We start from the raw sequence: 15,347 nt of genomic DNA on the forward strand, positions 1-15,347 counted from the left end.
TTGTCAGGTCAGACTGTACAGGCCATAAGTAGCTGTAACTTTAATGATAATAATAATAATGATAATAATAATAATAATAATAATAATAATAATAATAATAATAATAATAATAAAATTAGTGAGACAAGAAAATAGTGGTTTAAAACAATTAAGCCATGAATCCTTTCTCAGCTTAAATTGCCCCCCAAAAGAGAGACAACAGAAAGAGAAAAAACTATCATGGTGTTTTGTCTCCATGTTCCCTATCCCTGTGTGGTGGTTTCTGGAAATCGCATGCCACCTTGTGTTCACTGCAGTGAAACTGTGTAGCAGCAATTCTACAGTCAAAAACAAAAAGGTGCGGCTGTGTCTAGTCTATCACATCTATTTCTATAGCAGCCCTGCCCAATTCTGACGTATACGTGAAATTACGTCAGCACGTACGTCTGTGTCAGGATTTACGTCTGTTCCGGGAGACGCGTTGGCAATTTCCTAAACACAGCTCAGTTACTTCAGTATCATCCGAGGCCAGAGCAGGAGAGCTGTGTGTGTATTGGATGTGACACCGGCTGGACGGCGACCTCCTGAAACAGAAGATATCTGGACACCGATTTGACATGAGCAGGTACCGAATTTAACCATGAAAATTTTACGTTTTAATGTGTTTTTGTATCGAGGTGTCGCGTTCAGCCGCGGCGTCTGTGTGATTCTCGAGATGACAGCTCGAGCTCGCTTTAAATGCCCGAAGGTTTTCGCTTCTAGTTTTGCTTTATGTGTCATTTATTCTTACATCGTGGTATTTTCTGATGTATTTAACAGCATACAGCGTACTGTTTGGCATTAAATGGCCTATAAGCTTCTCTGCTGTCTGTCACGCAGTGTCAAATATCCACACATTGACGACTGCATCTTTTAGCTAACATACCTAAATGACAACCCGCCTCCGTGCAGATAAATGTAGCCTGATATATGTCAGTCTGTTTGTATGACAGCTTTTTCTAGAAAATGTGTATATTTTTTCTCATAAAAAATTATTTTAGTTGTCAATTTTACAGTAAAGCCTCCTTTTGTTGTTTTTATTACCTTTTTGACAAAAAGTATGATTTTTTAACCTTTGCCTTGCAAATAGCATGTCCTTCTGCAGCTAAAACTTAACACAAGGGACCAGAATATGGGCCCAGGTCAGGGAAACGCCACACCATGTAAAGCTGTAATTCAGATTATTATCCACATTAGAGTAAACCAGTAGGACTACAGAGAGCTTACTCACCCTTCTCATGGGCCCCATTATAAAAAGGTGACTACATCACTTCAGCACTTGGATGCTTAGTAAGCACACTGTCATCGGCCCCAAAAGAGGATGTAGAGACAAAAATGTGGGGAAGGAAATTCTCTCTTCACTACCTTCCCCTGACCGTAATTTCCAGATGGCTCCACAGTAAGAGGAGAACCTCCATCATCACCACCGTCTTTGCTGGCTTCGAACCCTGCACTCTGTCCTGGTATTGTTACCACAGACAAATAGATCCAGGGGTCAAGCTGACACCGCTCCAAAGGATGCTGAAATCGGAGATAACAGGAACTGTCATGTGTTCTGGCAGAGTCTCAATGTTTGAGCTGCTGCCTGACGCAACTGAAGCTTTTCGTCTTGTTTCGGGTGATCTATAATGTTACCAGTTTGTCCTAAATATGTGAAATAGGTTTGGTAGCTCCCGTTGCTGGTCAGTGGGCTAATAAAGTAGCCTTGTCTTGTGCGGGTAATTATCCTGATATGGCTTTGTTCTGGATCACCATGGAAACAGTTTCCTGTTGCTCATGCCGTTTGAAGACCCACAGGCATCAATAAAAAGCACCAGATCCCATTACAAACAGAGATCTGCCATGTTTGCTTGATTACATTGTTATTATGGTCTGTGTATCTGTTAATCAGAGGAAATATTTTGTGTTGTTCCCTGGAGATATTTTAAGACTCACCTTGGTTATATGATACGACTAACATGTTATGTCAGTATCAGCTTGGGAACATTCCCCTCTCTCCACCCTCAGGGTATTTTGGTCTCCAGTTTCCTTCGTGAAAGTAGCGTATGGACACGTGAGGCACATGTAGTGAGTGTTGATGACGGCATCTCAGAAAAATGTCTAAGGGGAAGAGAGGGCGGTCCAGCCCCTGAGTCTCCATCCCTCTGTATCTAGACGATCATGGCAAGGAAAATAACACACCCTCCCTAATCGCCTAAACCCAAGACTGGCTTGTGGTCAAAATAATACCTGCCTTTAACCTTCGAGCAAAGTTTGCTTGACCACAGTCCAGCTGAGGAGTTTCATTAGCTGCATCCACAGGTCGTCTGACCTCTGTGCAGGAAATCCTTATAATCCCAGTTGGGATTATGAATATTTTCCTGGTTCTACAGCAGTGTGAGTGTTCGGGGGTGGCAGCTTCCCCCACGCAGAACACACACAGCCGCTCTTTCCAGATGTGTTAAATAATTTCCTGACAACTACCACATAGATCAGAGTAGGTTTACTAGCTCACCAGAAAAGAGGAACTACTTTCAAGTGTTATTTCTGCAAACAGGACGGAAGATGAAAAACTTTTACAACTTGGTCAGAGCTTCAGAACTAGGCTGAAACAGACAGCTTTGAGCTGTTCAGCATTAGCCATGCTTAATTAACATGGACAGCCTTTTTAATGAATTAGTAATGCTGACATCACATGAGTTGAGCAGTGAGGTTATAAATTTAATGAGGAGGCCTGCTTCTATCAGACAAATATCACTGAGGCTGTTCACAGTCACAGAAAAGCTCGTAGGCCACTCAGTTTATCCAAACTTACTCCAAACTCCAAATAATGAGGCTAAAACTAGTGATTAATGACTAAGGATGACATGATCTCAGAGCAACAGGGTGATACGGCCAGGCCGATCTGACGCTGTTCATCACTTTTGAGTAAATAGAGATCTGTTCTGTTATCCTCTCCAGTGAGAGAAGTGAGGAATGAGAGACATTTTTTAATCTTGATTTGCCTGGTTGTTCAGCTCTGAGATAGGATGGGAATACAATGTGCATGATTTTACTTGCCAATGGAGGCATATAGTAAAAGTGATGCACTATATTTGAGCCACCTGCTGAGTAATTGATTTACTATTCAGTGTCTGTCCTACTTTTAACCTCATGAGTACTAGCCTTGCATCATTTTCAAGCTATTGGCTAACTGCTGTGAGGCTAATAAACGTGTCTCTTTAATCTTCAGGTTGCCTTGACATGGACACAGAGATGATTCCCAAATTTTCATCAAAGGATGAGGAAGTTGATTACTGGAAGTCCCAAGCCCTCAAATATAAGAAAAGGTATGATTTACTCATATGACAAGTTCACATTGCTGAATTTTTAAATATGTGCAAAATGTTTTTATCCATGTTTAACAGCTTATCAGGATCTGTCTTTACATACCGTACTTATGACTATAGCATCAATGTGCTTTTGCTGTTTGTGCATGTAGAGTGTAACTGGTTGCCCACCAAGCTTATTCCTTCAAATTCGGTTATGTAACAATGTGTCGTATTTGATTTTGTGACCTGTCTTGCACAAACATTGAACCAAATAGCACATGGCAGCAATCCCCCATATGAAATAAGCAAAAATACTCAAAACTCCACTCAGCAGGAGGCCAACTTTGTTTAAGAAGCTGTACTTGCTCTCTCTTACGTAATGCTAATATGCTGAATGTGTAGTTTTGTCTGTAGTTACGAAAGATTTGATTGCACAATATGTTTTTCCATCATTTTCAACCACATTCTTGGAAATTTGTGGATGTTCTGTATAAAGTTGCGGCACAGAGACCTGTGTTTATCCATATAAGGAAAATGACCAGACAGGCTTTTTTGAAATCAGTGCCCACAAACAGCTGTGGCTTACTCAGGAGGAAATGACTACATCTTTGACTTTTTACACAGAGACCACAGACCATGCTCGGGTTAGTAGCTGTGTGCTTGTGAGTGTTGTTTAAATCTTTGTTAAACTCTGTCTGTCTTTTCTATTTGTGGAGTTGGGGGGCCCCATTACACTCCCAAAGGAAACCTGCACACAGAGAGTTAAAGTCCTGGTGGTTTTCTAAGAAATTCCTGCTGCGGGTACATAGGGGAAAAACTCCAACCCATGGAAAAAAAAACTCAAAGTATATCGAGGCTTGTCTCACACATGTTTTAGTGCAAACTTTTTCTCAGGACCATTCTTACAGTCAACTGCTCACAGTGGCAGCATGTAGTGCTGATAATAACCCTTTTCCACCAGATTAGTACACTTTTTTTGAATGCAGGAAAAAACACCATAAATATCACTAAAAACAAGCAAAAATAGTATTAATGAACTTTTGCATATATTTAGCAACTTTCAAAACACAGTTACAAAGTGCGTTATAATAAAACCAGACACTTGCAACACATGCAATAAGGGCAAAATCAAAATCAAGATAATACAAGAAATTATTATAAACCAAAAAGATATTATTAAAAATAAACACACAGCTCAGATAAAATAGGGAGGATAAAAGTATATTTTTAGGAGAAACTTAAATGCAGACTCAGACGGCCTTATTTTCCTGGGCAAGTCATTCCAGAGCCTCCGGTCCCTGATTGCATAAGCTCTGTCCCCTGTAGTCTTCATATCAGACTCTGCCCTTTCTCAGAGGATCTCATACTACACAACTGACATTGCTGGTAGACCAGAGCTGCCGACACCATTCCTTTTTTTTCTGCACTTACTGTGGAAAAACAGGCTCACAAACATAGGAAAGCAGCGTGGACACCAGTGGAAATGTTACAGTGGTTACTTCAGTGTTTGAGCTCTGCTTGGAAGGAGACTGAATTGGTTGAATTGGTGATTGAATTTCTGGTGGCACGTCTTTGTGTTTGGTGTCCACCTGGGTATCATGTTTCCATAACTGCTGTTCAAAACTGATTGGAGCTGAAGCATTGACTACTGCTGAGTTGTTTAAACCTAGAATGAATGTCGATTGTATCCTTTCCCACTAAAGACAAAGCCAAAGGTTAGTGGGGTTTTTTCGTCCATTGGGAATGAGGCTTAAGTTTCCTATTTGAAACATTATCTCCCTTTAAACTTTTTTTTTTCCATTTCATTGTGACAAGACTACTTGGATATCATACAGTTCAGGATAACCACTTAAATAATGTGAAATGCACTGCATTTACGCATTTGAGGTTATTGAAAGTTGCTCTACTTCACACATGCAGAGAGCTGTTGGTTGTTTTAAACCATAAAAAGTGCGAGAGCTTGACTGTCGACAGGAAAGTTATAGGGCCCAGCTGCTGATGAAGCAGCCACTGTGGGGTTGGTATGTGTGGAACGACCCCGGCACAACAACTGATTCATGGATTCCAGCGCTCTGCAGAGCCACTGTGAGGCCATTATCCCAGCTGATCTCAAAGCAGTGTTAACCACAGTGTCATCGTATGTGCACACCCGATAGGCAAAACCAACGAGGGCTCGTTTCATAAACTCTGAGATTACCACCAAAGTTATATTTCCTACCTATGTCATGTTAAATTAATGACATGTCAGAAGGAAATTATGAGTTATTGTGTGTGTTTTTATATTCTCTACATGGGGTAATCCCTGAGCAGCGTGTACACACATCCTGTTTCTTAGCACATGTCCCCATCCTGTTTTTGTGCCCTCTCGTTTTCTCCTCACATCTGACCTTTAACCTCTCCCACAGCTGAGGAGTCCTGACAGCAGGCATGTTTTCCTGAGCTACTTCTGAAACACCTACTGTCACAGTTCAGCTCCCTCTTTAGAGCCGTATATTTAGAATGCTTAGCTCGACAATGCTGAGCTGAGCGCTGTTTCCTGTTTGGCAGCAGCAGGACTGAAGGTTAAAAATCCACAAATATCTGACTGGGCTTTTCATGCAGGTTTATTCCTGACTATTGGAGATAAAGCTACTAGAACATGCCAGAGCCTGGCTCATCTTACAGGACAAAGGCCTGTCAGTTTTCTAGAGCTCATGTGCACGGTCATTCAGTCTGTCAGCTATACAGAGTTGAATAGTGGATGGTGAACAAGGCGGCTGGTAATTGACAATGATTGCTTATGCGTTTTCCCCACTGTGTCTGTGTGTGTGCTTTCCAGTTGCTATGATGCCCAGGAGGAGCTGCAGGAGTTCCAGGAAGGCAGTCGGGAGCTGGAAGCTGAGTTGGAGGCACAGCTCGGCCAGGCCGAACACCGACTTCGCGACCTCCAAGCTGAAAATGAGAGACTGAAGAACGACGTGTCCAACCTCAAGGTAACCGGGACTGATGTCTTGCTGTGTAGCTTAGTTTGGGATTTGGCTTGCTTTCACGGTCAATGGGTCAGGACACCAATAAAGTAATTAGTGGTTACTTAAGAGGTTATCTGATCTACGTTGGATCCTGAGGACAAGGTCCAATGTCTTATTTTATGTTTAGGTGTTAATAAGGCATGTTGTTAGGTAATCCTCCAGCACTCTTTAATTGGATTGGAAGAAAATAGAAAAGTGCAAGACAAATCTGGTTCTTAATCTCTGCGGGCGTGGACGGTAGACATATTTACTCAGTGCGCTCTCAACTGGCAATCATGTGCAAAGTAGAACAAATTATGATGTACATAATGAATCACTGTGATAATTACCACTTTACAAAAAGCAAAACAAGTATTGTGATTGTACATGTGAGCATGGTTTCAGCAGCTAATGCAAAAAACAAGCTGTACATGATGTCCTTTTTTGAGATCATGAAGCATGCTTTCCTGTCTTTGTAACTCTGGGGCCACAATACAGGCATGCTAACTGAACTGTTAGGCACCACAGGGCCTCCCCGGGGAACAAAGATGCTCTTTGAAAGTGAAATCATGTGTAGAAGATAATCTTCACTAACTGTGTTATGATTCACCAGGTTCTATTAACAACAGCAAGGGCACTGTTGTATATGATATGGTACTTTCACACTGCATGTTTCTGCGAAAGGAACTCAAAGTTGTTTTTTTTCCTATAACAAGGGTTGCTATCAGTACTCAAAACCCTCTAAGCGACTGACTTAAATAACCTACTACCAAATACTAAATACCATCAAAGCTTCTCCAGTCAAACGATACCTGCATCCAATCCCTCACAAAAAAACAAAACATAATATGTATGGCTTTGCTTGCTGCTAATCACCACAATTATTCAGTATAATGTGACGTATTATTACTACCACAGCAGCTACAACCCATACGGTCTGTGGTGTGGTGACTACATGCCTGTGATGTCTAGTAGCATTTTTCGCAACTGAATGCCTCCATTCACACGATGGCTATCGAAAGGTGGAACAAATAAAGATATCAAATGAATTACTCTGTTGGTATCTGTGTCACTTTACGTGTAATGGTATTGTAATTTTATCAGTGACACCCAGCTCAACTTTGGAAATAGATTGAATGTCTTTGTTTGTCCGCATACTTACTCCCAAACTCTTTTCTCCTCCTCGCTCTATCCAACTCTACCAGGAGAAGCTGGAGCATCAGTACGCCCAGAGTTATAAACAGATATCTGTGCTAGAGGATGATCTGGGCCAGACACGCAGCATAAAGGAGCAGCTCCACAAATACGTCAGAGAGCTTGAGCAGGCCAACGATGACCTGGAGAGAGCCAAAAGGTCAGACTGACAGTTCACATTTTGGTCAATACATGAATTGTTTTGGGGGTGTTGAGGAGGTGTAAAATTCTATTGATGGACCAACTGTAATTTTTCATAAAAGGTTTTAACAATTTTGCCTTTTTCTATGTACGTGCAGGGCAACAATAGTGTCTCTGGAGGATTTTGAGGGCCGTTTAAACCAGGCCATAGAGAGAAACGCCTTCCTGGAGAGTGAGCTGGATGAGAAGGAATCTCTTCTAGTATCCGTGCAGCGGCTAAAAGATGAAGCACGAGGTAAAGACAAGAATCCACACTGCCCTTTTCCAGGCTATATGTCTGCATATATGTATGCAGTGGAGGAGTATTTCATGAGTTTCACTCATCCGTCTTCAATAGATCTGAGACAGGAGCTGGCAGTACGGGAGCGGACTACAGACAGGATGTCTGCACCCAGCTCACCTACCTTAGACATCGACAAGATGGATTCTGCAGTACAGGCCTCTTTATCCCTCCCAGCCACGCCTGTAGGGAAGGGCATAGAGCACCCCTTCATCAGCTCAAAAGGTAAGGATGGAGTAATCTCACTCTTTATGGCACATGGGAAATTCACTGATATGTCTTCTAATATTGGCTTGCGTCTTTGTACAGCATTGACCAATGGCTGCACCAACTCGTCCCTCACTCCTTCTGCTAGAATCTCAGCTCTTAATATTGTAGGTGATCTCCTGAGGAAAGTTGGGGTAGGTATTAGTTCCCTTTTACATATAATTACATTAATAATATGAATGGGTTGTAGAACACAGGATGAAAAGAAATAGTGTGTCCTCCTCAGACACAGGAGAAGACAGAAGGATGTATAAATAAGGAAGTTATTTTCTGTTTTGTGTCCAGGCTTTGGAGTCCAAAATCGCTGCCTGTAGGAACTTTGCCAAAGACCAGGCAGCAAGAAAAAATTACTCCACAGACAACGGCAAACTCATCAACAGCAACGCAACAAAGTTCTCTCACTCTCTACATACCACTTACTTTGACAAAACGTGAGTCTTTTAGCAAGTGCTTTTTTTCTTCTTGCTACTGAGTGTCTTAAAAACACGATTCGCCTTGTGTTTATGTCCATGTTTGCTAATATTGTACATATCCATGTGGCAACTGCAGGACTGTAAACGGACTGGACCCGAGCTCCTTGACCACCATGGCCACATCCAGAGCTGTGTCTCCACCAGGCATGCTGCCTCTGAGTGTATGAGGTGTCCCCACCCCTCATTAACCTCTACTGAAATCCCCAGCACAATGTGGGAACTGAGAGGACACTTGAAAGACCGTTACATTGTGTGTATTTGTGTGTGTGAGAGAAAGAGTTTGAAAGGAAGAGTGATAGGTGTGTGTTTGGGATTGTGCATTTTTTGAATGTGTGGAAGAGAGGCTCGACTATACGATGATCTTGCCTCGAGTTAGCAGCTCTAAATGCATCTGTGAGTAGGTACACAGTCAGGTGTGCATATGGTCCTACCACATACTTGCATGTGCCTGAAGCTGTACTGTGCTTGTATGAATGTTGTTGCAAATGCGTTGCTCTCTTGATGTCAACTCTAAAGTGGCACCTTTATATTAGTTCCACTGAAACTACTATCTCTGACAAAAGGTCCTCAACAGACCACAGCTTCCTCTCAACCTTCATTTCCTTCTGTATTTTCACTTACATTGCACAGTTAAGCTCATTTCAATCTAGAATGTATTATATTTAAAAAGGGATGTGTTCATATTCTTTAATTTATCTCATAGTATGCTTTAAAATGCAATATTTCCTATTTGCTATTTTCTTGCATGTGTGAAAATGTGATATGGGGTAGGAGAGGTATAGTTGGACCCCATATTCATGACTGAAGTGAATGTTGATCGTTCAAAGCCATGTAGCCATAGCACAGTCGTTCCTCTTGTTACTGGCTACTTGCTGTAATTAATTTGGAAGTAGTCTCCATGTTAAAGCTTGGAAATATCAGCTGGTTCTGTTCTCTGGGTTAAACCTGCACTTAAACAAGCTGCTCCTCACAGGTTGTGCTGTAGTCAAGTTTTTCTCTGTGGACACGCATTGGCATTTTGAGGGAACAGTTTTGCCTTTTTTTTTTTTTTTAAAAGTGTTAAATGTCTAGTTTTACTTTTTATAAATTTTGTGACAGGCTCATTTACCTCATTCTGATATAGTGGCAATTATTCTCAGTGGTTTTGTAATAGGATTATGCTAATTTGGCTTTGTCAAACTCACATGAAAGGCTACTCAAAACAAAATGAAACTTAAGTTGAGGATTTTTTTTTTTTAACTGTGTTCATTTTGGCTGGTGTATGAATTCATGGTCCATTGTGGCCTTTGTGTCATGAAGCATATTTTGATGATTGTCTGCCATTGTGTGAATTTATTGTTAATTTGACATGATTCTTGGATTTTTAATGCATTTATTTTACATGCCAGAATTTTGTCTAAATCCATTTTGCCTACGTATTTCTCCCTCCCAAAGAGCTTTGTCACCATACTGAAGCATAATTTGAAGCCTTTAGAATTAATCTTTATCTTATAATACTGTATGAGATGTCATTTTGGGCACTCTATGAGCCTGTCACTAAAGTGTGTTCTACAGTCAGTGTATATAGCTTGTAAGGATGGTAATTTTTCATACCACATTTGTACATACTGACATTTAACATTAAGGTCTTATTTATTTCAGATTCTGTATGGCATGTTCAGATAATAAATGGTTAAAGCCATTGTATTATGATATAAAATGGTCAAAATTGTTTAAGTAAATAAAGATTGAGATGATAAATATATGTTGTGTAGTTTCAGTCACACTGTAATTGAAGAATGTCCACATACTGGACATTTTTCAAAAAATTTTCAGTCAATGGATTTTTTTTTCCTTGGTCATTCCTATTGTGCAATGTTAACTAGTCCTTGTGCTAAGATTTTTTAATTAGGAGTCCAAGCACATGCTGCTACAGCCCTCTATTCTGTGTGTGTGTGTTGGTGAGTGGAGACTGGTTTTTATGAAGATGATTGGAGAGACACTTTTCCTGTTGGTGTTCTTTTATTAAAAGAACATCAAAAGTCAGACCCTCTTTCTTTTCTTTTATCATATTTTGGATTTGACTGTTTTTTCGACATGTAATGTTATGGCCTTTCGGACCATTTTTGCAACATTCAATGCTATGGTGTGTCTCGGCATGCTATGTTATGCTTTTTTCAGCTGATTTTGGGACATCATATTTTGACATTTTTCGCCATATTATAGTATTACATTTTCAGTCATTTTTTCAACATTATAAATCATGGCACTCTTGCTTGTTTTTGCAACATTCCTTGCTATAGCATGTCTTGACATTTTTTGCCATTGTTACAGTTCCCCTCTAAACATAATCTGAAGGACAGGGGTCGCATTTTGGGAACTGACACCCACCACCCACTGACTCTATCAAAATGATAGACTAACCAAAAGGATTTGATTCTAAACCAAAAGGTGAAGAGGGAGTCACTGGACAGGGGGGGTATAAAATGTGTGGAAACTGGCCAAAAGAATAATCTCAAACACATTCAACTCAGATTCAAAACAGAAAACACAGAAAGCCAGCTGAAGGTGCTGACTCTCTGACACACACGCACACAACTGAGCAGGGGAACTGCAGTCCCTTTATACAGCCTCCCAGCTGACTGATTGCAGTCAGCTGAGGGAGAACGTACCAGGTGCACCCAATAGCACCTGATGACCTGTGGCCGAAATCTTGGGAAATCTGTTCACAAAAGTGTCTTTGAGAATCTGTCCATAACACCATACTATAGTATTGCATTTTCAGTCATTTTTTTCAACATGCCAAATTATGATGTTTTTGGCCTTTTTTGCAACTTTCTCTGCTATGGCATGTCTTGGCAGGCTATTCTAAGCTGTTTTTATATGTATTTGGGACAGGTCAAATTTTGACATTTTTTTCTATACTATAGTATTGCATTTCAGTCGTTTTATCGACACACCACGTTATGGTGAATTTGGTTATTTGCAACTTTCTCCGCTATGGTGTGTCTTGGCAGGCATTTCTAGGCAGTTTCCAACTGTTTTTGGGATGTCATATTTTGACATTTTTTGTCATTGTTACAGTTCCCCTCTAAACATAATCTGAAGGACAGGGGTTGCATTTTGTGAACTAAACATAACACTGCGCAAATCATAAAAAAAGGTCAAAACAAAATGGTCCCTTGGTTTCTAAAAGATGGTAGTAGGAGTAAAACTCCCTACAGCCACCCACTGATTCTATCAAAATGATAGACTAACCAAAAGGATTTGATTCTAAACCAAAAGGTGAAGAGGGAGTCACTGGACAGGGGGGGTATAAAATGTATGGAAACTGGCCAAAAGAATAATCTCAAACACACTCAACTCAGATTCAAAACAGAAAACACAGAAAGCCAGCTGAAGGTGCTGACTCTCTGACACACACACACACAACTGAGCAGGGGAACTGCAGTCCCTTTATACAGCCTCCCAGCTGACTGATTGCAGTCAGCTGAGGGAGAACGTACCAGGTGCACCCAATAGCACCTGATGACCTGTGGCCGAAATCTTGGGAAATCTGTTCACAAAAGTGTCTTTGAGAATCTGTCCATAACACCATACTATAGTATTGCATTTTCAGTCATTTTTTCAACATGCCAAATTATGGTGTTTTTGGCCTTTCTTGCAATTTTCTCTGCTATGGCATGTCTCAGCAGGCTATTCCAGTCCGTTTTCAGCTGTTTTTGGGATATGTCAAATTTTGACATTATTTTCAATACTACAGTATTGCATTGTCTGTCATTTCTTGGACATGCCACATGATCATGTTTTTGGCCTTTTTGGCAACTTTCAATACCTTGGCGTGTCTCAGCAGGCTATTCTAGGTGGTTTCCAGATATTTTCAGCTGTTTTCTGGACATGTCACATTTTGACATTTTTTGCCGTACTGTAGTATGGAATTTGCAGTCGTTTTTTCGACATGCTATATTATGCACTTTTTGCCCCTTTTTTTCAACATTTGATGCCACGGCGTGTCTGGGACACGCTATTTTATGCCTTTTTTAGCTGCTTTTTAGACATGTCATATATTGACAATTTTCACCATTCTGAAGTATGGCGTTTTTAGTTGTCTTTTCGTCATGCTATTTTATGATGTTTTTTGGCCGTTTTTTTTACATGCTATACTATGTGTTTTTTAGCTGGTCTTTTTTTGACTTTCTATATTATGATGTTTTTGGCTTTTTTTTTTGACATGCTATACTATGACATATTGCTACATCCTACACTATGATGATTTTTTCATCATTGCAGTCTACATACTATACTTTGGCTTTTTTTTTCATCATTTCGGATGACATACTATGCTATGACAAATTTTCCAACATTTCGGTTGACAAAATATATTATGATGTGTTGCAATGTTTCGGACGACATACTCTAGGGTAACGGTTTTTCATAATGTTGGTTGACATACTATACTATGACTTTTTTCACAATTTTGGACAGCATACAATGACATACATATTGAATGAGAATGTTTGGCATTATGTTTTTCTCTGTGTCTCTCTGTCAGAAGCTCCATGGTAAATCAAGTTTTTATCCAGTTTTTACATCCATTCTAACGATATACCTTTCACATCATTGTTAGCTTTACTTACTTGGTGGTCGTGGGCACAATGGTGAACTCAGTCGATGCCACTTTACCTCCACACCTAAGCCTCTCAAACAACTACGCACCCCTTGCTGATGATGCTCCAGTCCACCCGGGTAATGCTCCAGTTGACTATTGCTCTGATCTCTCCAGTCCGGTCAGCAATTGCTCCTGACACTGTAGCCCTGGCTGCTCCTAACCTGGACCCCCGAAGGCTGCCTGGCGAAAACAGTGAGAGGGTAGCTTCTCGATCCGCTTGAAAGTAAAATCAGCTGGCCTCTTCCCGTCCAAAGACTTCTTCATCCTGGCATACGCTTCTGAAGGAGACGCTCTAGAAGTCTTCCTGCCTCCTTGGCCCCACCACAACACCCGACCGCTCAGCCTCCTTCCAATCCTAAACCACCATCATCTCCTCATCCCCCCTTCCCTCTGTCCACGTTAATAGTTGGAGAATCTATAACTGTTGACATACTATACTATGACCATTTTTTCATCTTTTCAGTCGACATACTATACTATGACATTTTGGGGTTTTTTTTTCAGGATTTTTGACAACATACCATACTATGACGATTGTTTCGGCCGACATACTATACTGACTTTTTTTCACGATTTCAGATGACATACTTTGATGTTTTTTTCATTATTTCGGTCAACAAACTATGCTATGAATTTTTATTTCGCAATTTTGGCTGACATACTATATTATGACGTTTTGTCATCATTTCAGTCGACATACTATACTATGACATTTTTTTCAAGAGTTTGGTAGACAAATGATACTATGACATTTTTCTCATAAGGGGGTGAGAGTGTTGTCAAGTTGGGGAATATTGAGCAAGTATATTTTATTTGGAGTAGGAGAAAAGAAAAAAATGTGTGGGGTGAAGCAGAGAGGGAAGAAAGGTGACCGGGTCCATTTGTCTGTTGGTATTGAAATAGTATTATCGTGGTGAGAAAAGAGTTTGTATATTTGGGATAGCAAATTTTTAGGTTGGAGTGAGTTTATTTTAATTGTAAGGGAGGTATGGAGTTGTGGAAGTTATGAATATCACTTAATTTTTTTATGGTTTCTTTCAACTGTAGGTACTGGAATTGACAATTGTGTGGTAGTCTGTATGTTTGTTTAAGAAGGTCAAAGGTCATGAGAGAGCCCCCACTAAAGAGGTGCCCCAGGCTGGTTACTGCCCTCCATTTCCAAGCAGGGAAGTTAATGGTTTCCTTATTGATTTTAAACATGGGGTTATGCCAGAGTTGGGTGAGATTAGAAGGAGATAGTGTGAGGTTGAGTATGTCATTTGCTTTCCACCATGCAGTGAGGGTCGTGTTCATAGTACTACATTTAAAGCAGTTGTGGGTTCTAATGATGTATCTGTGAAAGTGATGTGTTGAATGGGGAGATCTTTACAAATGGTCTGTTCAATGTCTAGCCAGGCGGGATTGGAGTTTTTTGTACACTGACGGATATAAGATATTGAAGCTGGTGAGAGAGAAAGTGATGATAAAAATTTGGTGCATCAAGTCCACTATACTATATGAGTTTTTGGAGTGTGGAGATTTTGATCTGCGCTCTATGACTTTTTTTTTTTTTCTACACACTATACAATGTTATTTTTTAGTTCAGTCGAAACCCTATGATATGCCTTTTGTTAACATGTGACTTTTTCTTCAGTTTTTTATACTTGCCATACTTTGACATTTTTACATTTTTTACAAAACAATACACTATGACATGCTTTCAACAAACAATACCATGAGTTTTTTCTTCTTTTTTTAACATACTATAACTTTTTAAAAATTTTACTAAAGTTTCAGTTTTTTCGACATTCTATATTATGACATGTCTTGCAATATGTTATACTATATCTTTTTAAAAATATTTTCAGCATTTTGCACCATATTATTTCTCACAATTATCAACACGCTATACTGTGGCAATTTGTTTACATGGTATACTATTACCTTTTTTCTTTTTTTTCTTTTGTGTTTTTGGGGGGGTTGTTTTTAATAACCACAAAGCAATCTATA

General features: G+C 40.0%; 1 protein-coding gene across 1 annotated transcript; it reads left to right on the plus strand.

Moving 5' to 3' along the window:
- The first annotated feature begins 446 nt into the window (after positions 1-446).
- ndel1b (nudE neurodevelopment protein 1-like 1b) lies at positions 447-10,452 on the plus strand. Its single transcript, XM_042505071.2, has 9 exons — positions 447-604; positions 3,230-3,326; positions 6,127-6,280; positions 7,501-7,649; positions 7,789-7,925; positions 8,028-8,195; positions 8,280-8,371; positions 8,523-8,668; positions 8,787-10,452. Exons 2-9 carry the CDS (start codon positions 3,241-3,243, stop codon positions 8,875-8,877), a joined length of 1,023 nt encoding a protein of 340 aa, XP_042361005.1. The 5' UTR covers positions 447-604; positions 3,230-3,240; the 3' UTR covers positions 8,878-10,452.
- The last annotated feature ends 4,895 nt before the right edge of the window (positions 10,453-15,347 follow it).

This window comes from Plectropomus leopardus, chromosome 18 (assembly GCF_026936395.1).
Source record: "Plectropomus leopardus strain MGB_pleo_1.0 chromosome 18, ASM2693639v1, whole genome shotgun sequence".
Classification (NCBI taxonomy): Eukaryota; Metazoa; Chordata; class Actinopteri; order Perciformes; family Serranidae; genus Plectropomus; species Plectropomus leopardus.